Source organism: Chiloscyllium plagiosum, chromosome 32 (genome assembly GCF_004010195.1).
Source record: "Chiloscyllium plagiosum isolate BGI_BamShark_2017 chromosome 32, ASM401019v2, whole genome shotgun sequence".
NCBI lineage: Eukaryota > Metazoa > Chordata > Chondrichthyes > Orectolobiformes > Hemiscylliidae > Chiloscyllium > Chiloscyllium plagiosum.
In genome coordinates, this window is record NC_057741.1 from 3,617,930 (window position 1) to 3,643,741 (window position 25,812).

At 40.3% G+C, this 25,812-nt stretch overlaps 1 protein-coding gene across 1 annotated transcript in view; it reads left to right on the forward strand.

Annotated features, from left to right (window-relative positions):
- Window positions 1-74: 74 nt before the first annotated feature.
- The window catches only part of exosc9 (exosome component 9), a 65,531-nt gene continuing 39,793 nt past the window's right edge, over window positions 75-25,812 (forward strand). The window contains exons 1-5 of the mRNA XM_043674027.1: window positions 75-204; window positions 7,600-7,694; window positions 14,390-14,509; window positions 20,990-21,092; window positions 24,408-24,545. Coding sequence (XP_043529962.1) covers window positions 139-204; window positions 7,600-7,694; window positions 14,390-14,509; window positions 20,990-21,092; window positions 24,408-24,545 — 522 coding nt within the window. The 5' untranslated portion in view covers window positions 75-138. The remainder of the gene's footprint in view (window positions 205-7,599; window positions 7,695-14,389; window positions 14,510-20,989; window positions 21,093-24,407; window positions 24,546-25,812) is intronic.

Sequence of the window (25,812 nt, forward strand, 5' to 3'; positions counted from 1 at the left end):
GTTGGGGGGGTGGGGGATGAGTTTGGGGGTGTGGGGGTGATGGAGGAAGTGACGCGCCCCGGTGTCTGTCGCGTGTTGATGACGCGCAGCGCCGCCCTCCCTGCTGCTGGTCAGTGTTGAGGCCGTTGCCGCTTCACCATGAGGGAGACTCCGCTCTCAAACTGTGAGCGGCAGTTTATTCTTCAGGCTATCGCCGAGAAACAGGTACCACCCGAGTCAGTATCCTGTGTTCAATCTCAGCCCAGTGTGGTGTCCGTTAGTTTTTGTTGACGCTGGCCTTTGATTCTGCCCCGAGGTGGGAGGTGAGCGTGGAGGTTGGGGTCGGGGTGTGGACTGCCCTGCCCTGCCCTACCCTACCCTGCCCTGCCCTGCCCTGCCCTGTGCCCCAAGCCCCGGTTGGTGGAGCTGGTCTGCGCTGTCGTGTGCCAATACATAATGAAGGCGTGGAGATGAAATGGGATGCTTTGTTGACATGGTCAGTGGGCTGTGTGCCAGTGCTGTGTGTGAGGAGAAGGTGTGCTTTGAATACTGAACAAGTGCTTATTATGTGGCAAGAACTGGTGACCTTTGGTTTGTGTACTGAAAGCTCTGTGTTAGTGTCCAGAGTTAGGGTATGTGTGTTCATGTGAATAAAGGGCTTAGTGTTATTGCAGAGTGTATAGTGGGTGGAGTGCAGAGTGTTCAGTGAGAGTGGGGAAGGACAGGGATATTCCGTGTCAGTGTAGGGGTCCTCTGTTGTGAAAGAGATTTTTGAGGGTAAGAGGTGGCTAATGTTCTTAGTGCTTCAGGACCTTAACCACGAAACTGATGAGAGAGAGCAGGATTGGTTCAAATGCAGCAAGAATTGTGTGGCTTCAGCCCTCCATTTTCCCTGTCAATGTTAAATTCTCCAGTGAGTATCTGTGAATGAGGGATCCCGGTAGACTGCTCACAATCTTGCCAGGGTTTGATGTGTGGGTGACTCATGTGAATTCTCAATCGCCATTAAATTTTGTGAGTAAGTGGCTTGTTAATGAATCTAATTGCCGTCCCACTACAAGAGTAGAGTAAGATCCTCATTTTGACTCCCTCCAATGCATGCAACTAATTTGGGAGCATTTTCCCTGATGTCAGGATATGGGTGCTTCCATTCTGTTCTCTGGGCTTGTTTAGATCTTGGTCTGTGCTGTGAAGATTTTCATTGTTGATGTGAATTATCCTCAAAAAATCTAGGAAGTTTCAGAGGTGACATCTTTTCTCAAGTTATTTTTTTAAAATAAACAAAGCATTCGTATCTTTATAATAAACCCTTGGAAGCCCCAAAATGGTTCATATTAATTTTGCAGTGTCGTCACTTGAAGTTTTATAAGTGAATATGGCTGCTAATTTGTTTGTCTGTTCCACTAGACTTCCCTTCCAATCAATTCTGGCCAGCTCCTCCCTCATGTCTTTGTAGATATCTTTACTCAATTGTAATACTGTTACATTTGATTCCAGCTTCTCCCTCTCAAACTACAGGTGAATCCCATCATATTATGGTCATTTCTCACTGCAGCTTCTTTGCCCTTGCTCTTGCTAATCAGTCTGGCTCATTACGCATCACCAAATCTGGAATTGCCTGTTCTCTAATGGGCTATACCAGTACTCGTCTCCAAAAATGTCTTGAAGACATTCCAGAAATTTCATTTCTTGAGATCCAAAATTATTTTTCCAGTCCATCTGCATATTGAAGTCTCACATGATCATTAGAAAAACCTTTCTTGCTTTTTCTATCTCCTGATTTATTTTTTCTTTCCCATAACCTGACTACTGTGCACAACAACCATCAGGGTCTTTTTCCTTCACAAATCCTCAACTCTACCCACACAGAGTCATTTCTTCCAACTCTGTTACTACCTGGTGTGCCACATCCTTGTGAATTTCCTTTGCACCTCCTCCAGTGTAATCACATCCTTCCTGTTGAATGTTGATCAGCACTGCACAAAGTACTCCAGCTTGGCCTAACTAAAGTTTTGTACAGCTCCAACATGACCTCTCTTTGATAATATTTATGCATGACTGACAAAAGCAAGTGTCCTGTATTAACCTGTCCTTCAGGGATCTATGGACAAATCTCTCTATTCCTGTGAGCTCGTCAAGGGGAGGTCATGCCTGATAACTTTGTTAGAATTCTTTGAGGAGGTGACAAGCAAGTTAATCAAAGGAGAACCAGTGGACGTTATCAGTTTGGATTTCCAGAAGGCCTTTGACAAGGTGCTGCACAGGAGGCCGTTAATAAAGGATCGGCTGACTAGCAGAAGGCAGAGAGTAGGAATGAAGTAATCTTTTTCAGTAGCTGGTGGCTAGTGGAGTTCCACAGTAGTCTGTATTGGGGCCCCAACTATTCACGTTCTACGTTAATGATCTGGACAAAGGAACAAAGGGCATTGTTGGTAATTTTGCAGATGACACAAAGATAGGTGGAGGGATAGGTAGTGGTGAGGAAACGAGGCTGCAGAAAGACTTGGACAGGATAGGAGAGTGGGCAAAAAAATGGAAATAGAATACAATGTGGGAAAGTGAAATTGTGCACTTTGGTAGGAAGAGTAGAGGTGTAGGCACATTTCTAAAAGGGAAAATCGGAAACCTGAAGCACAGTGATTTGGGAGTCCTAGTTCAGGAGTCTCTTAAAGTTAACATGCTAAAAGAACTTAGCTAAAAGAATTACAGATGCTGGAAAACGGATATTGCTGGAAAAGTTGGCATCATCTATGGAGATTGCATTTGCCTTCCTAACTGCAATGTTAGCACATTTCAAAAGGGCTAGAATACAAAAGCAGGCATGTCCTGGTAAGGCTGAGTCAAAAAGTATGGCACTGGAAAAGCAAAGCTAGTCAGGCAGCATCCGAGAAGCAGGGGAATCGACGTTTCGAGCATAAGCTCTTCATCAGGAATGTGGAGGCTTTGGATTTGCTGTAGGTAGTGGTTGTCCTGGTCAGGTCCAAATTGTGGTGGTCTGAATGTGGTCTGGAGTCCATGCAGGATCACTCAGTTGCGTAGGCAGACGCTGAGGAAGGAAATGTGGCTGTGGTAGTATCTGCTTCAGGATGTGGCTGAAGAGCTTCAGGGCAGAGATGATGACCTTGGGGGGGGGAGTGCAGTGAGAGAGTGACTCACTGAGATCCTTGTAGAGGGAGGAGGAGATCTTCTTCAAGGTGGGCATCCTTGGAAGAGGTTTCACAGTAAGGTTATAATCACCTAGGAGAAAGTGAGGACTGCAGATCAGAGTCAAAAACAGCATCAGAGGAGCAGGAGAGTTAATGTTTCGAACATAAGTTCTTCATCAGGAATGAAGAGCCAATGCTTGAAGCATCCACTCTCCTCCTTGGATGCTGCCCGACTGGCTGTGCTTTGCCAGCTCAACACTTTTTGACTCTGACCTACAGCATCTGCAGTCCTCACTTTCTCCCTGTACTGTTGAGGCTGTATGGTCAGACCGCATTTAGAATATTGAGAGCAGGTTTGTGCCCTGTATCTAAGGAAAGATGTGTTGACCTTAGATGGAGTCCAGAGGAGGTTTACAAGAATGACCCTGGGGAATGAAGAGCTTGTCATATGAAGACTTGGGGCACATGCACTCAGTGGAGTTTAAAAGTATAAGGGGTGTCTCATTGAAACTTCGAGAATATTGGGAAGCTTAGAGTGGGTATAAGAAGTTGTTTTCAGTGGTCAGAGAGAGTAGGACCTGAGTGCACAGCCTCAGTGACCGCATGACTCTTTAGAACAGAGTTGAGGAGGAATTTCTTCAGCTAGAGGGTGATGACTCTGTGGAACGCATTGCCATAGAAGGCTGTGGAGACCAAGTCATTGAGTATTTAAGACAGATCGGTTTTTCATTGGTAAGAGAATCTGGATTATGGGGCGAAGGCAGAAGAATGGGGTTGAGAAACATATCAGCCGTGACTGAGTTTGCTCCGCCATTCAATGGGCCAAATGGCCTAATCTTGCTCCTTTTTATCTTAGATCTTTTAGGATGGAGCATTTCAGCTATGAAGAAAGGCTTGTTAAGCTTGGGTTATTTGTTTTGGGTAACAGAAGCTCAAGGGGGAGTCTGATAGAGATGTATAAGATTGAGGGGCATGGAGAAGGTAAATCGAGAACAACTGTTACACTTGGTTGAAAGGTCAATAACATTAGGACAAAATTTTAAAGTGAAAGTCAAAAGGTTCAGAAGTGATTTTAAGGAAAAATGGATGTCTGGAAATGCAGTGTCTGGGAGGTAAGTTGAGGCAGGAAACCTCACAACCCTTTTAAAAGTACTTGGATGACCACTTGAAGTGCCATAGCATGCAAGGCTATTGGTCTAGTGTGGGAAAGTGGGTCTAGTGTAGGTAGTATATGTTTGGCACTACAGACTTGATGGGCTGACTAGCCTCTTCTGTATTCTATAGTTATTGGATTATAATGTGAACTTGTCTGTTTTTGAAAGCAAGAATATGGATTTAGAGTATACTGCATAGAAACAGACCTTTCAATCCAACTCATCCATGCTGACCAGGCTTCCCAAACTAAATTAGTCCCATTTGTCTGTCCTTAGCCCATATCTTTCTAAACCTTTCCTGTTCGTGTACCTGTTGTGACAATACTATGGCTTTTAAGAGGTGTATTTTTTCCTGGCTTTTTTTTAATGAAGAAAGGTTGAGATAGAGCATTCTGCTCAAAGCCAATAGAGTAAACAGCTTAGGAAAGCCTTGGGTTTGGGGGGGAAAAAAATTAGAACAATTAAAGCAACCTGAATGGGTGGGGGTTACATTCCCACAAAACCAGGATTTTTAGTTTTAGTTTTCTGCGGTTGCTGAGGTTTTGAAGTTAGATGTGGAAGCTCTTATTCCTGTCTTTGTTACAGCTAAAAGCTGGGGGGTTCTCTTCCTGCTGCTAGAGTTGCATGTGAGACAATCTGTTTTACTGAATTTTCCATTGCCGAGGGTGTGTTTATGGGATGTTAAGTTAATATGTAGTATTTTGATAACCATTTTGATCCAGTTACAGTTAAGCCAATTATTTTTGTTTTATGTTGTCTGTGTTTTAACTGTACTGTAAAAATAATGTTTTGCTTAATGTTGAGTAGTTTGAATTGTATCTGGAATGGAATACTTTACACTAACCTTCTCAAAATATGAAAAAAATAGGGCCTGTACTAAATATATTTTGAAAAGGTTTGGTCTGGTCCTTAACACTGTCCAAATGTCTTTTAAATGTTATAACTGTACCTGCATTTTCCACTTCTGCTAGCTTATTTCCATATGTGCACCATTCCCTGTGTGAAAAAGGTTGCCCCTCGGGTCCGTTTTTAAAATCCCTTTTTAAAAACTACCTTTGCTACTTATTTTGTGTGTTCCTCATAATTTTAAAAACCTCAACCTCCCTCACTCCAGGGGAAAAATGTATCCGCCTATTCAGCCCCTCCTTCGAACACAGTCCCTGAATGTGGAGGAGCGGGTATTGGACAGGAGTGTACAAAGTTAAAAATCGCACAACACCAGGTTATAGTTCAACAAGTTTATTTGGAAACATTAGCTTTCGGAGCGCTGCTCCTTCATCAGGTGGCTCCAAATAAACCTGTTGGACTAAAGCCTGGTGTTGTGATTTTTTTTTACTCAATCCCTCAAGTCATATTAATGTAAGTCTTTTCAGCATCTTTTCCAATTTAATAATATTCTGTCATAGCAGGGCGACCAGAACAGTATGCAGTTTTCCAAAATTGACTTCACCAATGTCCTGTATAACAAGACTTCCCAACTCCCTGCACTCAATGGTCTGACCAATGAAGGCAAGCATGCCAAATATCTTCTACCTGTGACGTCACTTTCAAGGAATTGGGGTGTCTCTATTTGACCACATTCCCTAGGGCCCAGCCATTAACTGTGTCAGTCCTACGTGGGTTTGTCTTCACCTCACAATTATCTAAATCAAACTCCATTTGCCTCTCCTTGGCTCATTGGTCCACCTCATGAAGCTCCCATTGTAATCTTAGATAACAATCTTAACTCTCCACTATACCACCAATTTTGGTGTCATCTACAAACTTACCAACCCATGCTTTCAATATTCTCATCCAGATTGTTTGTTTATATAAATGATGAACAGCAGTGGACCTGGCACTGATCCCTATGAAACACCACTTGTCACAGGATTCCAGTTTGAACAGCAGCCTGCTGCCATCATACACTGTCTCCTACCGTCAAGATAATTTTGTATCCAATTGGTTAGCTTTTCCTGAATCCCATGTAATCTAACTTTACTAAACCATCTACCATGCGAAATCTTGTTGAAAGCCTTGCTAAAGTTTATGCCTTATCTATCTTCTTGGTAGCCATGATGTGGAAGCCCCCCCCACTGCTGACACACGCATGCTCTCGCGCTCTCCTCTCACATGCTCTCCTCTCACATGCATGCACATACACCTATAAGTCTATGGGGTGACTTTGCATTGCAGAATTGTAATTGCCAATACGTTCAGTTTTGTTCAAAAGCATACAATATGCAGGCAGTCGATCCATCTAACCTTTTATAACTTTCTATTTTGGAAATAGAACCAGTCTAGCTCCAGATTGGGGCACAGACAGAGTCTAACCTCACACCATTGTCTGAGCCATGATGTCACCTTTCGTTATAAAACCTAAAGTAATCTCTAATGTTACTGGAAAGAAGTTTTGGGATTTACAGATTAGTGAACTGAAACCTGCAACCCATTCTGAAAGACTTAATAGCAGTCTAGGTTTGTTCAATATATTGTGTCAGTTGCATGACACTCAGATCTTTGGCTATAAATTCTATGTCTTATGATCCTGCTCCACACCCATCTGATGAAGGAGCAGCGCTCCAAAAGCTGGCACTTCCAAATACACTTGTTGGACTATAACCTGGTGTTGTGTGATTTTTAACTTAGCTTCTTCAAAGAATTCAAACTTGAGATATGATTTGATTCTATGGTAGGATTTGAACTCATGTCTTCAAATTATTACTCCAAGACCAATATCCCACCTTCCTCTTCTAAATAAGGTGCACGTTCTACATGCCGTGGGATCTTATAAGACCTTTTAAAAAATAGGAACAGAAAAAGCCATTTGGCACCTTGTGTCTGCTCTGCCATTCATTAGGATTGTGGCTGATCCAACATTCATCATGTCCACTTTCCTGCCCTTACCTTGTAATCCTTGATTCCCTCACTGGTCAAGAATATATCTGTCAGTTTTAAACATACAGTGGGAGACTGTGTGCCTCCACAGCGGACTGAGGCAAGGAGTTCCAAATACACTCTAACCTCAGGAGAAATTCCTCCTTATCTCCGTTTTAATTAATTCTGAGACTATGCTCTAATGTTGAGAAATACCGTTCTTTTCTATTTTAATCAGCAGCTATCGTAAATTGAGCTTTTTGCCTCAATGGTTTTTTGATTTGTTAAAAAGTTGTAATGGGATGGGGTTGAATTTTGTTTTACCATTAAAGAAGATATAAATGTGTCGACAAATCCAAGCCATAACCCATCATGAATATAGATGGAATTTAGTTACAGAATTGCCGCAGACTATGACTATTTTGTTCAGAATGTGACTGATACCCTGCATTTCTAACCTACAGCGTCTTGATGGAAGACAGACGTATGACTATAGAAATATCAAGATAACATTTGGAACAGAATATGGATGTTGTATTGTGGAACTGGGAAAAACAAGGTAAAATAACTCAATTTTTTTAGATCCCTGTAGTTCTTCATTTTATACAATCTGCAAAAGTGTGTTTGAGTTTTGTGCAGTTTGTCTTTATTTTTGGTGCATTTTAAACTTGTTTGTGGAAGCTGAGATGGACTGTTACACCAGTGCCATGGCATTGGGCAGCCAAGTTTTGATTGTCTTTTTCTTCCATGTGCCTCACCGGTGGCTGTACTACATTTGAGAAGGAACCAAGTGGAGAGACAGAAGGGCAAAGGTGTTGTTTTCATCAGTTGGAGGTGTGCCAGCAGAAGCTCCAGGAAAATCGGTCATCTGTTCTCTTAAAGGAGATTTATAAGCAAGGAAGAATAGAGAATTAGGGGCTGGGTGGCATTTCGAGGAAAGTAAGGCTTGTACTCCATAAATATGGAGTTTGGTGTGGGTCTGAAAACAATGGCTTCAGCCCTCCCTGTATTCAATTGGTGGAAATTTCTAATCCAGTGCTGGAGACAAGCAATTAAAGAAGAGAAACTTGATATGAAACAAATGTACATTTGAGGTACAAAAAAACCTACAAAAAAAGTGTCTGATCGTGGCTAATAAGAGTTAGATGATATTTGATCGCAGAAAAAGACTTAATGTTTGACTTTTCAAAAAAAAGTTGAAAGCCTGAAGGTTGTGTTTTTAAGTTCAACAAAGGAAGCCCAAGAAATAGAAAGAATTAGTGTAGACCAGCAAAGCATGCTCAGTAGATTGTATAAACATTGCCAAAGGTTATAAACAAGGCTAGATTAGTGAAAGTAGGAATAGACACATTAGAGACAAAGGGAGGTGAAAGAAGTGAAAGCATACCCAAAGTGCAAACTTCAGCCATGTTGTGTTAACTTGGTGTTATTACAATAACTTAACTCTTCCTTGAGACCTTTCCCTGCTTGGATGATTCTCTGTGACGACACAGCTGATAAATCTTTTTATTAAGAACTTCCTTCGTACTGAGGAGGATTTGGGCCAATGTGAGCATTTATTAGAGATGATGTAACATAGTACTTTGAAAATCATATGATTAAACATAGAATATATGGATTTTAAGAAAGAAAATTTTGTTCGACAAATCTGTTGGAAATGTTTGAGGATGCAGCTAGGATGGATATGGGGAACTAATGGAAGCAATGTTTTTTGAGATGGGTTGAGTGAATGAGTAAGGATGTGGCAGATGGAACACAACGTATTAACATTTAAAATTATTCTCTTTGATAAGCAAATTAATAAAAGCAAATTACATATTTTTGAACAGAAAGATATTGAAACATTTTTGCATTCAGAAGGACTTGTGTTACCATACACATACATCACAAAGTTTACTTGCAGATACAGCAAGCATTAAGCAGGGAATGATATGTTAGCTTTTGTTACAAAGGGTTTGGAATAAAAGCGTAAAAACATCTGAATGCAATTTTAGAGTGCATTGATGAGAACATAGCTGGAGGACTCCTGAAGTCTTGGCTTCCTTGTCCAATTAGGGGGACAATGTCCTTTTGGGGAATTTTACTTCCTCCTGGAATGAGGGAATTGTGTAATACCAAGAGATTGAATGAACTAGGCCTACTTTCCTGGGAGTTTGGAAGAATGAGAGATTATTTAATAGAAATGCACAATCCTCAGAATGCTGAGAAAATATTCCCTCAAATTGGGAAGCTAGAACATGGTGTCACAGTCTGAATCAAAAATTAGTCATTTAGGACTGAAATACGGAGAAATTTCTTCACTCCAAATGTTTGTGAACATTTGGAATTATCTGCTACAGAAAGTTGTGATGCAAAGTTATGAATATATCAGGAGAGAAATTATATATTTTTGAATGTTAAGAGAATTAAGCAAAAAGAGAATGATGGGAAAGTTAAATCTAGTTAGAACATTGGTCATGATCTTATTGAAAAGCAGAACAGGCTCAAAAGACTAATTAGTCCTTAATTTTTAAACCTAATGAGTAGAGACTCATTTAAATGTTCAGTATTTGATGTGGCCCTCCACTCTGGCTCTGCTGACTCTAATCCCTATCCATCTGCTTTTATGGTGTCATAGAGATGTACAGCACGGAAATAGACCCTTCATTCCAACTCGCCCATGCCAACTGGATATTCTAAATTAATTTCCTCCCATTTTCAAACACTTGGCCCATATCACTTGAAAACCCTTCCTATTCAACTACCCATTCGGATGCCTTTTAAATGTTGCAATTGTACCAGCCTCCACCACTTCTGGCAGCTCATTCCGTACACACACCCACCGTCTGCATGAAAATGTTGCCCCTTAGGTCCCTTTTAAATCTTTTCTCTCTCACCCTAAACCTATGCCGTCTAGGTCTGGACTCCCCCCATTCCAAGGAAAAGACCTCTTTTTACCCTATCCATGCCCCTCGTGATTTTATAAACCTCTATAAGGTCACTCCTCAGCCTCCAATGCTCCAGGGAAAACAGCCCCAGCCTGTTCAACCTCTCCCTGTAGCTCGAATCCTCCACCTGGTGACATCTTTGTAAATCTTTTCTGAGCTGAAAATGTGTTGCTGGTAAAGCACAGCAGGTCAGGCAGCATCCAAGGAACAGGAGAATCGACGTTTCGGGCATAAGCTCCTGATGAAGGGCTTATGCCCGAAACGTCGATTCTCCTGTTCCTTGGATGCTGCCTAACCTGCTGTGCTTTACCAGCAACACATTTTCAGCTCTGATCTCCAGCATCTGCAGACCTCACTTTCTCCTCAAATCTTTTCTGAACCCTTTCAAGTTTCACAACATCCTTCCAATAGGAGAGAGATCAGAATTTCACACAATATTCCAAAAGTGACCTAACCCAATGTCCTGTACAGCCACAACATGACCTCCCAACTCCTATACTCAATGCTCTGTCCAATAAAGGAAAGCATACCAAACATCGCCTTCACTATCCTATCTACCTGCAACTCCACTTTCAAGGAGCTATGAACCTGCACTCCAAGGTCCCCTTGTTCAGCAACACTCCCTAGGACCTTACCATTAAGTGTATAAGTCCTGCTAAGATTTGCTTTCCCAAAATGCAGCACCTCACGTTTATATAAATGAAACTCCATTTGTTGCTACTTGGCCCATTGGCCCATCTGATCAAGGTCCCCTTGTATTCTGACCTTCGCTGTCCACTACACCTTCAATTTTGGTGTCATCTGCAAACTTACTAACTAAGTCTCCAATGTTCACATCCAACTCATTTATATAAATGATAAAAAGTAGTGGAGCCAACACTGATTCTTCTGGCGCACTGCTGGTCACAGGTCTCCAGTCTGAAAAACAACCCTCCACCACCTTCAAGCCAGTTCTGTATCCAAATGGCTAGATCTAACCTTGCTGAACATATTACTGAAGTCCATATAGATCAGGTCTGCATTATTTCTTCAAAAAATTCAATCCAGTTTGTGAGACATGATTTCCCATGCACAAAGCCATGTTGACTATCCCTAATCAGTTCTTGTCTTTCCAAATCATGTATATCCTGTCCCTCAGGATTCCCTCCAACAACTTGCCCACCACTGATGTCAGGCTCACTGGCCTATAGTTCTCTGGCTTGTCCTTACCACCTTTCTTAAATGGTGGCACCATGTCAGCCAACCTCCAGTCTTCCGACACCTCACCTGTGACTATCGATGATACAAATATCTCAGCAAGGGGCCCAGCAATTACTTTCTAGCTTCCCACAGAGTTCTAGGGTACAACTGATTGGCTCCTAGTGATTTATCTACTTTTGTGTTTTAAGGCATCCAGCACCACCACCTCTGTAATATGGACATTTTTCAAGATGTCACGATCTATTTCCCCTCATTCTATATCTTCCATGTCCTTCTCCACAGTAAATACTGATGCAAAATACTCGTTTAGTATCTGCCCCATCTCTTGCGGTTCCAGGCTGCCTTGCTAATCCTTGATGGGCCCTATTCTCTCCCTAGTTACCCTTTTGTCCTTGATATATTTATAAAATTGCTTTGGAATCTCCTTAACCCTAGTTGCCAAAACTATCTCGTGTTCCCTTTTTACCCTCCTGATCTCCCTTGTAAATATACTCCTTTTATACTCTTCTAAAGGGTTTGACTCGATCTCTGTCTATACCTGACATATGCTTCCTTCTTTTTCTTAACAAAAACCTCAATTTCTTTAGTTACCTAGCATTCCCTACACCTACCAGCCTTGCCTTTCACACTAACAGGGACTTGCTGTTCTGGAATCTTATCTTTTTTTTTGGAAGGCTTCCCATTTTCCATCTGTTCCTTTGCCTGTGAACATCTGCCCCGAGCAACTTTTGAAAGCTCTCGCTTCATACCACCAAAATTGGCCTTCCTCCAGTTTAGAACTGTGACTTTTAGATCTGTTCTATCCTTTTCCATCACTATTTAAAACTAATAGAATTATGATCGCTGGCCCCAAAGTGCTTCCCCACTGACACCTCAGTCACCTGCCCTGCCTTATTTCCCAAGAGTAGGTCAGGTTTTGCACCTTCCCTAGTAGGTACATCCACATACTGAATCAGAATTTTCTTGTACACACTTAACAAATTCCTCTCCATCTAAACCCTTAACACTAGCAGTCCCAATCTATGTTTGGAAAGTTAAAATTCCCTATCATAACCATCCTATTATTCTTACAGATAGCTGAGATCTCAATTTCCTGCTGACTATTGGGGAGTGTATAATACAATCCCAATAAGTGATCATCCCTTTCCTACTTCTCCCTTCCACCCAAATAACTTCCCTGGATGTATTCCCAGTAATATCCTTCCTAAGTACAGTCATAATGCTGTCCTTTTTCAAAAATGCCACTCCCCCTCCTCTCTTGTTTCTTCCCCTCTTTCTATCCTTCCTATAGCATTTGTATCCTGGAACATTAAGCTGCTAGTCCTGTCCGTCCTTGAACCATGTTTCCGTAATTGCTATGATACCCCAGTCCCATGTTTCTAACCATACCCTGAGTTCACCTGCCTTCCCTGTTAGGCCTCTTGCATTGAAATAAATGCAGGTTAATTTATTATCTTGTTGTCTGCTTTGTTCCTGCCTGCCTTGATTGTTTTGACTCGCTCCTTTTCCCAACTGTACCAGTCTCAGATTGATCTCTTTCCTCCCTATTTCCCTGGGTCCCACCCCACCCCAACTTTACTAGTTTAAATCCTCCCGAGCAGCTCTAGCAAATTTCTCTGCCAGTATATTAGTCCCCTTCCAGTTCATGTGCAATCCATCCTTTTTGTACAGGTCACTTCTACCCCAGGAGAGATTCCAATGATCCAAAAATATGAACCCTTTTTGCCCTGCACCAGCTTCTCAGCCACACATTCATCTGCTCTAACCTCCTATTCTTACCCTCATTAGCACATAACACTGGGAGTAATCCAGATATTATAACCCTTGAGGACCTCCTTTTTAAATTCCTGCCTAACTTTCTATATTTTCCCTTCAATATCACATCCTTCCTATGTCATTAGTTCCAATGACCTCCTGCTGGTCCCTGTCCCCTTTCAGAACATTCTGCATCCTGTCTGAGATATCCTTGATCCTGACACCAAGGAGGCAACAAAGCATTCTTATTTTTGACTTCCTGCCACAGCAACATCTATCTCTGCCTCTGACTAGGGGGTCTCCTATCACAATCGATCACTTGGAACTTGATGTAACCCTCATTACATTCAAGGCAATCTTGATACCAGAAACTTGGCTGTTCGTGCTACATTCCCCTGAGAGTCCATCACACTCAACATTTTCCTAAACGGCATACTTGTTTGAGATGGGGATAGCTACAGGAGACTCTTGCACAACCTGTCTACCTCTCCTACCTCTCCTGGAGTTAACCTGATTGTATCTGCGGTTTTTCTCCCTTCTTATAACTGCCATCCATCACAGCTCTAACCAATCCATGCTGTCTAATGGGATTTGCAACCAAAGACACTTCCTGCAGACATAATCATCAATAACATGGAAACTCTTCCCTAAACACACTCATCCTACAGGAAGAGCACATCACTCTACTAAAGGCCATCTTTATCCTTCACAATCTACAGACCCAGAAAATAGCATCATATTATTGCTCTTAAAAAACACTCTTCCAGGCTAATGTAATATATAGGGCTTATATTTTAAAAGTTTACTCAAGAGGTAGATCTCAATAAAACTATAGCCAGGAAAGACCCCACTCTACTCACTGTTGTAGATTTAGTTTTCTGAAGATGTGGGTGTACTGTAGCTTTGAGAGTTAAAGTATCACTTCTTCCTAAGTGCTTGCTTGCAGTTTTCTGCCGGGGTGCCAAGTGCAACCAGGCCTCTGCCAGAGAGCTGCCAGTTCCAAGTTTAGAGCCATTGTTTTGTAGAGTAGTAACAAAAAGATATGCTGGCAAGGAAGACGCCACCAGGAGGTGACTAAATAAAAACTTGTTCTTTGTCTACCTTTTTTTATTCAATTATTTTTGCTATCAGGTAGCAAGAAAGCCCCTTGCTTCTCATTGAATCATGTCAAGATTTTTAACATCCATCTGAATATCTAGGAGGCCTAGGGTTAAAGCATTTTAAATCTAGAATCGGGGATTTTTGATAATGCAGAACTCTGTTGCATTGTAGTATGATTTTTTTTATATTGTCCATTATTATGCAGAGATGTTTTTGTTTTCTCTGGAGTTGGAATAAAAGATGTTAAATTTGTCTTTAACTGTTATTTCAGGGTCCTGGCACAAGTATCATGTGAACTTGTTATTCCTAAACTTAGTCGGCCTACAGAAGGCATAATTTTCTTCAATTTGGAGCTCTCTCCAATGGCTTCTCCTACATTTGAAGCTGGCAGGTTAGTTTGGCGTGCAGATAACAATAAAAAATTACAATTATTAATAATTTTGCACCTACCAACCTGTTTTCCTTTTTGACATTTGAATGTTTCTGTTCCCTTTAGTGAAGATAGAAAATGCTTTTGATATTGTGCATTACTGTAACTTTGTGTTTGTACCTTTTTTTTTCTCTTTCCAATGAATGCACTTATAAAAATATTCATTTGAATGCAAGCTGATAGTGCAGTTGTCAAAACTGAATGTTCACTGTTTCCACCCAGTTAAAGTTGGGTGCATGCCTTGGAGATTGGACATTATACATGTGCATGCAATTGTCAGTTTTAAGATTGCTCTTGCCAATACTTTGAGAATGTAATCGCTCTTGCTACCAATTTCTGCCATTCCCTTGCCTTCACATGGACCATCTCTGTCTCTTCTCTTTTCTTGCTCAGCGACCTTAATTATACTCCACTCTCCCACCCCCTCCCCCTCCCCCCACTTATGGAACCTTTCATATTGAGGATTCATTATGGCTGTTAGTCTCCATCCCATTTCTTGTAGTTCTGGTCTCCTTCCTGCTGCTCACTCCTAGAAACATTAATTTGTTCACCTTGTCTTCTCCTTCCACCTCAAAAGATCATCTATGACCATTTTTGCCACCTTCAGCTACCACAAAACATCATGTTCTGAGCAGACTATTTCCTCTGTGATATTCCAGTTTACCTTTTGATTTTTCCTTACCCACCTCCCCACCACACCATCACCAATAACACCTCCTCTTCCACGGCACATGCTTGTACATGCACAGCAGATTCAATGTGTCTCTTCTTTCCTCTGCTACTGAGTACCACCCAAGCACTCTTTCCAGTTAAAAAAGTGACTTATCGATCCTCCTCCCAACTTGGTATACTACATTTAAAGCATGTCTGTGCCACAATTTGCAGTCCAAAGGCAGATTGGGTGAATTCTTTACGAGATACCATTTTATTCTTCAAGTGTCACCCTTAATCTACAGTCACTTGTCATTTTCTGTTTTTATTTTCAGGACTTGCATTAAAGTATATCCTGATTCAGTGATCCTTTTGTAAAAATTGAAATGTACTATAAATGTAACAGAATCTTCAGCATTAGGCAAGGATCTCTCCTCCCGTATAACTGTAAAAGCTACATGAAGTTGGCATCCACAATTTTGAATTCATTAGCTTTGGGCATTGTAGGAAGTGAATTAATGATTATAAAATCACAGAAAATATTACAACTACTCGCAGATCAGGCAACATCTGTGAACTAAATTTATTTCTAATCAATTATCCTTTCTCTCCGGTGGAAAATGTTTGTGGTGTAGCAGATTTTAAGCAAGTATGGCTGCCGGGGATGGGATGAACAAAGATGAATGAAAAATCAAAGAATTGCTGGAAATCAGCAACAAAGACAGCTGGAAGAACTCTGGTCTTGCAGCAACTTGTAGAGAGAAAGCAGAGTTAATGTTTCAGGTCCAGTGACGACTCTTCAGAAGAAAGAGGAATGTCTTTGTTGGAAGGAAAGCAAATAAGATTAAATGATAAAAAGATGACATTGCAAGGCAAAAGAAATTGGTAACAGGACAATAAAGAAAATGTTAATAGTGCAATCATTATCAACAGCTCCAACAGTGAAGTTTGAGCAGTAACTAACATTTAAAATCAACTGTAAAGTGCCCAATCTAAAGAATGAGTCATTCCTTGAGGTTCGTTGGAATCATGTAGGGCCAGTGAGTTCAAAGTGGGAATGATTATACCTATTTTTGAGTTTTTATTTCAGCTGAGAATTAAATATGGCCACTTTTTCTAGGAAGGCAAGTCTGGACTTGAATCCCTCTTTGTGTCTCTAGTTAGGTCAGACAGTGTTTCAATAATTGATAGATTCAAGGGTATTTCATTAAATGAGAGAGTTTTTGTTCTGTTTTTAATAAACTTTATGGTCAAAGCTGATAATTTTTGACCAGTCAGAACCCAGAGTAAAACCTGGCTTGATAGATGATGAGTTTGCTTTTGTAATTTGGTGCCCATGGTGGTCCATCATTGAATACATTCGCAAGAAGCTCCAATTTACTTTCAACAAAAGAATATCAAAGCTCTTAACGTATGAAAAAAACATTTTACAGAGTACAAGAAATATAGGTTCTATCCTTTTGTAACCTTACTATTTTTTAAGACTCCATGAAATATGACCCGATTTCTACTTTTACAGTTTCTTGTTGGTTGACAAGGCAGAATTTGATTTCTTTCTGGAAAACTTCTGTATTTACAAGATGCAAGCTTCTTTAGTCAAAGTCTCTTCCTGAGACTGCTAATGCTGATGCAGCTCACATAGTTCTTAACACATTCCTTAAACTGCTCTTCCCTAGTGTTCTGCTTCTGAAACTTTCTCTTCTTGACATTAAACCACTTTAGCCTTTTTTTTAGACTAAACTGCTTGGTACTGCTAAGCTAACAGTATCTCTGCTGCCATAGGACTGTCCTCTCTGACAGAAATTTGCATCCTCCCTCACCTGGATGGTTGTCTCTTTCTTAAAAGGAAACTGCTCTGTCTCCTTGTGTCATGTTAGCCTATTTTTGTTCTTTTCTATCATTGTTTTGTTAAAGCACTGAACTATTCACACATTTAGATGAGGCAAGAAGTATTTTGTATATAAACCCATTTTCAAACACTGTCACCACAATCAAAACTCAAAAATGAAACCAAACTCTTCCCTTAACATTCTCTCTCAAATATAGAAAAACAAAGTAAACTTGAGGCTATATGTGATTCTATCCATCTTTTAATGGAACCCAAATTTACACTAATAATTTTGAGACTTGATATATCGCTGTATAATAAGGGAGCATGCTTGGAGAAAGAGGAATAATGGACTCGTTAAAGACAGATCCGGGTCTGGGTTGACAAGTGGCTAGCAATGTATAGACTACACATATATCAGGCAATGACATTCATGAGAGAATCTGATCATTTTCTCTTGACATTCAATCAAATTACCATCGCTAAATCTCCCAGTATTAACATCGTGGGGTTACCATTGACTAGTAACTAAACCTGCGATGCTATATAAATGCTGTGACTATAAGAGAAAGCCAGAGGCCTAGAATCCTGAAGTGAGTAACTCCTCTCCTGAATCCCCAAAGCATATCCACCATCCAAGGTGTAAGTTGTGAATGTGGTGAAATAATCCCCACTTGCCTGGATGAGTACAGTTCCAACAACACTTGAAATTTTACTCCATCCAGGACAAAACAGCTTGCTTGATTTGCATCACATCCACAAACATCAACTTTCTGCACCAGCGACACTCATTAGCTGCAGTGTGTACCATCTACAAGATGCACTGTAGAAAGTCACTCCTTAGACAGCACCTTGCAAGCCTTCCAGCACTTCCATCTAGAAGGACAAGGACATTGTATAATTTAAGAATTACGTTGGACATTACATACATTTCTAAAGATAGTTTTGGGTAAAAACCTTAAAAGAGCCAGGTAAGGAAAATGCAGGTGAATTGCCACAATTTTCAAAGCTTTCTAGGTCAAGATTTGTGCCTTTTTTAGATTCCAAAATTTCAAATGCCACCCCATCACTTATGAAAGGAGGCAGAAATCAAATTATCAATTTAACATTAATTTTGAGAATGTTATAGGAATCTTTTGAAAAATGTTTTAGCCCAGCTGGCATGAAAGCATCTTCTGTCTGCACCAAAGTGAAATTAGTTCATCCTGCAATAAGCAAATTAGCACTCTGGTACAATTGGGAATAAATGTTTGACCTTTGTGCAAAGTAGTGGCAATTTTGCTCTCCAATTTGTTACACAAACTAGGAGCAGGAGTTGCCTGTTTAACCAAATAAGCCTGCTCCACCACTCAATATAGTCATGATTGATCCTCTTTCTCAATGCCATATTCCCAATTTCTCCCAATATCAGTTGCACTTAAAATCTTAAAAGTACATCTTTTATGAACATATTTAATGACTTGACCACCATACCTAATGAATTCCACAGGTTCGCTACCCCATCTCAGTCCTAATTGATCTGTCCTGTATTCTGGTACTGTGGGGAGGCTAGAACCAGAGGACAATCAGGGAAAACTCCCCCCCCACCCCCCGTGTCTAGTTTGTCCAGCCCTGTTAGAATTTTGTAGATTTCAATCTGATCCTTTCTCATCCTTTTAGTGATTATAGATGCAACCAAACCAATTCCTCCTCATTTAGAGTCCTACCATCCCCACTACCAGCCTAGTGAACCTCCGTTGCTCTCCCACTGTAGCAATTGTATAATTCTTGGGTAGGGAGGTCAAAATTGCCCTCAACACTGCAAATGTGACTTACCAAGGCCCTGTATAACTGCAGTAACACATCCATATTCAAATCCTCTTGCAATGAAGGCAATACTATTTGCCTTCCCAATTGTATGTTGCCTGTCTACTTTCATGGACTGATATACAAGGGAACACAGATCCTTTTGTGCATCCACACTTGCCAATATATCACATTGAAAGGCAGGGCCCTATTTAAATGGTTCATGCCAACATTTAAGATCACATTTAGTCACGTTGCACTGCATCTGTCATGTGTTTGTTCGCTTACTCAATTTTTCTGAATCACCTTCCAGCCTCTTTGCAGCCTTCTCAGAACACTCAAACCTGTCTAGTTTGTGTTGTCAGCAAACCTAGAAATGTTATATTTCGTTCCCTCATTAAGTCATTTATATATACTGAGAGTAGCTAGGACCCAAACACACACTTTGCAGTACTTCACTTGTCATTGCCTACCACTTATAAAAAGACTGATTTATTCCAATTCCTTTTCTTGCTGCCTGTCAATCAGTTCTTGATCCGTGCAAATATATTATCCTAATGTTCTCTGTGCTTTAATTTTGCCGACTGGCCTTAGCAAAATCCTGCTGAAATTACACCATGTCCACCAATTCTCCCCTATCTAATATACTAGTTATATCCTCAAAAGCCTTCAGTAGATTTGTTAAACATAATTTGCTTTTCATAATCTGACCTCACTTTGTCCAATACCATTAATGGTTTGCAAATGTTCTGGTATCAGGTCTTTTATAACAGACTCCAGCATTTTCCCCAAACTAATATTAGGCTAACTTGTCTGTAATTCTCTCTTTTTTTTCTCTCTTTCCCTACCTTTTTTAAATAGTGGAATTAGTCACCCTCCAATTTTTGGAACTGTCCTAGAGTGCATCCAGTATCTAGAGTGCATCCATGACCACTTCTTTTAGTGCTTAGGGACTTAAACTAACAGACCCCAGTGATTTGTCAGTCTTTAATTCCTTTAATTTTCCCAGTGCCATTTTCTTATTTATGCTGATGTCCTTACATTCTGCCCTCTCACTAGATCCTTGGTTCCCTAATATTTCTAAAAGGTGGTTTGTGCTATTTTTGAGGACATAGTGTATGTTTAATTCTTCTGCCATTTCTTTGCTATAAGTTAAAATTTCCCTGGATTCTAACTAAAAGATGGCTATATTTGTCTTTTTCTCTTCACACATTTACAGAAGCTTTGCACTCAGTTTCTACATTGCCTGCAATTGTACTCTCTTTTCCCCCCACTTGATCAAATTTTTTCCCTTTTTTCTATTGAATTCTAAAATGCTTCCCATCCTCAGGCGAGCTGTTGAGCCACCTTTCTTCTTTTATTTTTATTCAGTCAGGAATGAATAATTGTTATAACTAATTTGTGTGGTTTTTTTTTTCCCTGGAGCGTCAGAGGCTGAGGGATGACCTTATAGAGGTTTACAAAATTATGAGGGGCATGGATAGGGTAAATAGGCAAAGTCTTTTCCCTGGGGTCGGGGAGTCCAGAACTAGAGGGCATAGGTTTAGGGTGAGGGGGGAAAGATATAAAAATGACCTAAGGGGCAACTTTTTCACACAGAGGGTGGTACGTGTATGGAATGAGTTGCCAGAGGAATTGGTGGAGGCGGGTACAATTATATCATTTAAGAGGCATTTGGATGGGTATATGAATAGGGAGAGTTTGGAGGGATATGGGCCGGGTGCTGGCAGTGACCTAAGGGGCAACTTTTTCACACCGAGGGTGGTACGTGTATGGAATGAGTTGCCAGAGGAATTGGTGGAGGCGGGTACAATTATAACATTTAAGAGGCATTTGGATGGGTATATGAATAGGGAGAGTTTGGAGGGATATGGGCCGGGTGCTGGCAGGTGGGACTAGATTGGGTTGGGATATCTGGTCGGCATGGACGGGTTGGACCGAAGGGTCTGTTTCCATGCTGTACATCTCTGACTCTATAAGGTTTCCCAATTCATTCTTGACAATCTGAGTCCATCACTGTCTTAGTTCCCTGTATTTTGATCAGGACTCTACTTTCTTGGTTGCTGTTGTTAGAATTTAAGATGTTATTGTAATATTCATTTTTCACTTATTTGAAATTTGACTATTTTTGGGAAAATTTATTTTGCAATAATACTGTTTAACTTTCTGATTTCCAGGCAATCTGAGCTATTAGTTAAATTAAACCGACTGCTGGAGCGGTGTCTGAGGAATTCCAAGTGCATAGACACAGAATCCCTATGTGTTGTAGCAGGTGCAAAGGTGAGAAGATGTTCTCATGACAGGTATGGTATGCGTCTGAGAACCTGTCTCCCTACTGCCCACCATCTCGGGCAGACCAGGCGATAGTTGCTGGGCAAGATGAATGGATTTGTACATTCAACAAAAGTACAGTTCACCACACTAATATTTAGATGCATTTAAATTATTTTTATTTATTTGCCTGCAGATTTATGCGCGTACGAAAATCTTTGCTCAAGTGGTATAGTTCAGCCAAAAGACAGTTTACAACAGCAGTCTTGCCTAAAAATAGACGTACTCACCCACAATCGATCTATTAAGAACCTGTTGCAGATTATTGACTTCTAATAGTTCAATTCTTGCGAATAATTTCATTAACTTTTTAAGAGGTTCTTCATCATCTTTTAGGTTTAATTTGGATTCTCTTCTAAACTTGCCTCTGTCCTCTCTCAGTGCAAACATTATCATGTTGTTGCTCAATTTTTTAATCCTAACATCTTTGGAAACAGCCATCCACCTCCAATCCTCCTTTCCTCTCAAGTCCTTGAATGTATCATTGCCTCCCAAATCCACTTTTTGTTTCTCTCTCAGAACTCTAAATTTGAATCCCTTCAATTAGATATCTGCCCTTACCAGAGGAAATAAGTACATACCTACTATTTTATATAGCACCTTTCACAACCACTGGACCTCCCAAAGTCCTTTTGCAGTGATTATGTATTTTTGAATTGTAGTCACCATTGCAATTTAGAAAGTATTAGCGACTAATTTGCACTCTGCATTCTTCCACAAACAGCAATGTTATAATGACCAATTAATTTTTTTCTATGTTGACCAGATAAATATTTGGTATGTTGAGATAAATATTGGTTAGGACACTTGTTCTTCAGAGTAATGCCTTGGGATCTTGGACATCAAGTATGAAGAAATGTGGGGCCTTGATTTAATGTCTCCTGTAGGAAGCAAATGTCCAGTGCTTGCTCAGTACTGCACTGGAGTATCAGCCTTGAATGTTCATGCGCAAGACCAGAATAGGCAATGATACATTCAAGGACTTGAGCTTCATCCCTCTCCCTCACAACAATGAGGGCATGAATTATTCTGCAATACTGTTGTAAATGTTCGGTGGAGAGAAGTACCCTCATCAATGTGCAAACTTCTCCTATGGTCCTGAGTAAATGCCTTTGTTTGTAATATATCCCTAGTGAAAGCCGCTGTATGACCGACTGGTCAAATAGACTGTTAACATGGATATCCAGGTTCAGGTTTGTAGTACGTTCATTGCCAAAATAGTTACTTTGTATGGGAATACTTTAAGATGGGATCCAAAGTTTTGACCCTATTTACCTGTATTACCTAAATATAAGTGATTGCCTAATTAGAAAATAAAATACATTAAAATTGTGCCAAGGCAAGGAACATAGTCCTAAAGAAATAGTTCAGACATTCTTTGTTTAAAATTTGTATTGTCTGGTAATTTGAATGAAGTGAAGTAGAAATTTAGTGCTGAAAACTGAATTATTGGATCATTTGACTACTGTGGTCTTCTCTGTATTTCCAACTGACAAGATGCGACTTTCTGTTTGGCCTTCTAGCTACAGTCAGAGGTTCATGGCTGCTACACGGAGTACAAGGCTTTTAATAATGGAATAATCCATTTAAAGATGAAGCTGTACCTCAAAGTGGATCATTTATTAGTTGAGAAAGCCATGATTACTTTTAGCATTTGATATTTGCATGTTTTGGTTACGTAGTATAATCCAAAATTGGAGTAATTAATTAATCAATTAAGTATGTAAAAATAATTTTGAATTCTCTAGATCAAAATCACCACAATTTGCTTTAAACTTTGGGCCCTTTTTTTTTAGAATTCTGACAAAATCTGTTCAGCACAAAGCTTAAAATCTAGCTGAAATTTGTGTCTGCTCACTTGATGGCAGTCCTACCTCTGAATCCAATAGTGTGGATTCCAGCCCCAGTCAATGACTTGAGCCATCGCTTTAGAGCAATACTAATGAAATGAGATTGTTCCAAAGGTCCCCATCACTTGCTCAGTTGGGTGTCAGAAGATCTTTTGAGAAACTGAAAGTTCCTTTAGTATCTTGGCCAATTACTCCTCCCTAAGCTAACACAACCTAAAAACTGATTATTTAGTCATTTATTTATTAACCATTTTGTAGGACCGAGCTGTGCTCAAATTTTCTGCCATATTTGTCTAATTAACAGTAAGTTAACTCTTGGTTAAAGCAGTTAAGGACACAACAGACTCTTAATATGAAGCAGTTCAATGTTGATGGAGTCTCTTTCTTTTCTCCTTTGACCATGACTAAGAAAAGGGGCAGAAAATGAGATTTACATGTAACTGCACTGCAGGTGCTGGAGCATCTGTGAATGTTGTTCCAGATGACTTTTCACCTGATTGATTCCTGCTTCAAACATTTTTTAAAAAAAAGTTGGTTTCCTCTCAGCATTTCTCAATGCTGAAATAGTTAGAACCAGGGGCACATGATCTTAGTGGCCCCTTGTTGAAAAAAGTTTGTGCTTCATAAAAGTCTGTTGTATGTTGTTGACTTCACCGCTGTCTAGAACATTCTAGAATTCTTGCTACTGCAGTAGCAATGTCAGTGCAACTTTGACAAACCTTCTTCACTATTAACTGCATCTAGCTCAAACAGTATCCACACCAGAGAAATTAAATAAAATGATTTGAAGTTTTGTGTAGATATGATCCTTCTAACATGCTCTGTCTGCTTTAAGACAATTACATTTCATGTATATCAACGCGAGTTAGTAAATGTTATATTTATTAACTATGAAAATTAAATGTAGGGTGAATATTTTTGTGTATTTTAAGACTATATTGGTGAATAGTAGAGGAGGAGCACTCATGTATGAGAAATTTTGGCAGGGAAAGGATTTAAACTTCTAGAGGGGAAAAATTCCTTACCTTTCAAGCCTAACACAAGGATACTTGTTGATGTTTGATGGCAAAGGTGCCAGAGCAAGCCATGTACCATGCTTTTTTAGCTGTTGTAATGTTGTGCAGCCAGCCAGTGATCTTTCCTGTTGGAAACTGCTTTTTTCCACACTATTTGTGGAGTGACCCAAGAAAATTCAGATATCCTGCAAAATATATTTTTTAAAAAAACATACTGAAATGAGTCTTTGCCCCTAAAGTGTTATCAAAAATGATCATGAGGCATTCATATTATGAAGTTAGCTAAGCTTGCATTTGATCAGCTTATGTTTTAGAAATTTCTAAACACTCTTCTCCCTTTAAATCTAAAATACTCCATGTAAAATAGGTAGATAAATGTTCATATTTATTTTATTAAGGTGTGGCAGATACGTGTAGACTTGCATTTGTTAAACCACGATGGGAACATTATTGATGTTGCAAGCATAGCAGCTATTGTGGCATTGTCTCACTTCAAAAGACCTGATGTTTCTATTCAAGGAGAAGAAGTCACAGTGGTGAGTACTAAGAAAAGTCTTTATTCTTTAAAGTTGGAGAACGTAGTTGGATACAAATGTCTGCAAATAATTTGGTAATCAAACATTTAAAGGTAATTAATTAACACTATTCTGTTAAATATTAGATTTACACAGAATGTACTGTGTACAAACAGGCCATTTGACTCCACGTAATTTGCGCAGCTGTTTCTATCTGAGTCTCCTCCCATTTCATTCCATTTGTATTATCTTTACATTTTAGCCAATTTTCTTTTTGCCTTTTTCTCTTTCGTGCACTCTTTCACCTAGCTATTAAAGAAAGTAGAGATAGGAAACCAGGGATTTACAGATCTAACGAGCTAACATGTGTCATTATGTTAGTTATTCTGTAGTTATGGATAGAGTGCAGAACGCGTTGAAAATTTTCAGCGAATGAGAGCCAGCCTTGCATTTTTAAGTGTAAAAACGAGGACTGCAGATGCTGGAAATCAGAGTCTAGATTAGAGTGGTGCTGGAAAAGCAAAGCAGATCAAGCAGCATCCAAGGAGCAGGAAAATTGATGTTTCGGGCAAAAGCCCTTCATCAGGAATAGAGGCAGGGTGCCTGCACCAATCAACCACACCGTCCTGTGGCCCAACATTTCAACTCCCCCTCCCACTCTGCCGAGGACATGCAGATTCTGGGCCTCCACCCACCACCACTCCCTCACCACCCGACGCCTGGAGGAAGAACGCCTCATCTTCCGCTTCGGAACACTTCAACCCTATGGCATCAATGTGGATTTCACCAGTTTCCTCATTTTCCCTTCCCCCCCACCTCACCCCAGCTTCATCCTTCCAGCTCAGCACCGCCCTTATGAACTGTCCTACCTACCTATCTTCCTTTCCACCTATCCACTCCACCCTCCTCTGACCTATCACCTTCATCCCCACCTCCATTCACCCATTGTACTCTTTGCTACCTTCCCCCACCCTCCTCTCTGAACTATCACCAAAGTTGATTGGAGGCAGATGTTTGCAGGTAAAAGGACGGCTGGAAAATGGGAAGCCTTCAGAAATGAGATAACGAGAATCCAGAGAAAGTATATTCCTGTCAGGGTGAAAGGGAAGGCTGGTAGGTATAGGGAATGCTGGATGACTAAAGAAATTGAGGTTTGGTTAAGAAAAAGAAGGAAGGCATATGTCAGGTACAGACAGGATAGATCCTTAGAAGAGTAGAAAGAAAGTAGGAGTATACTTAAGAGGGAAATCAGGAGGGCAAAAAGGGGACATGAGATAGCTTTGGCAAA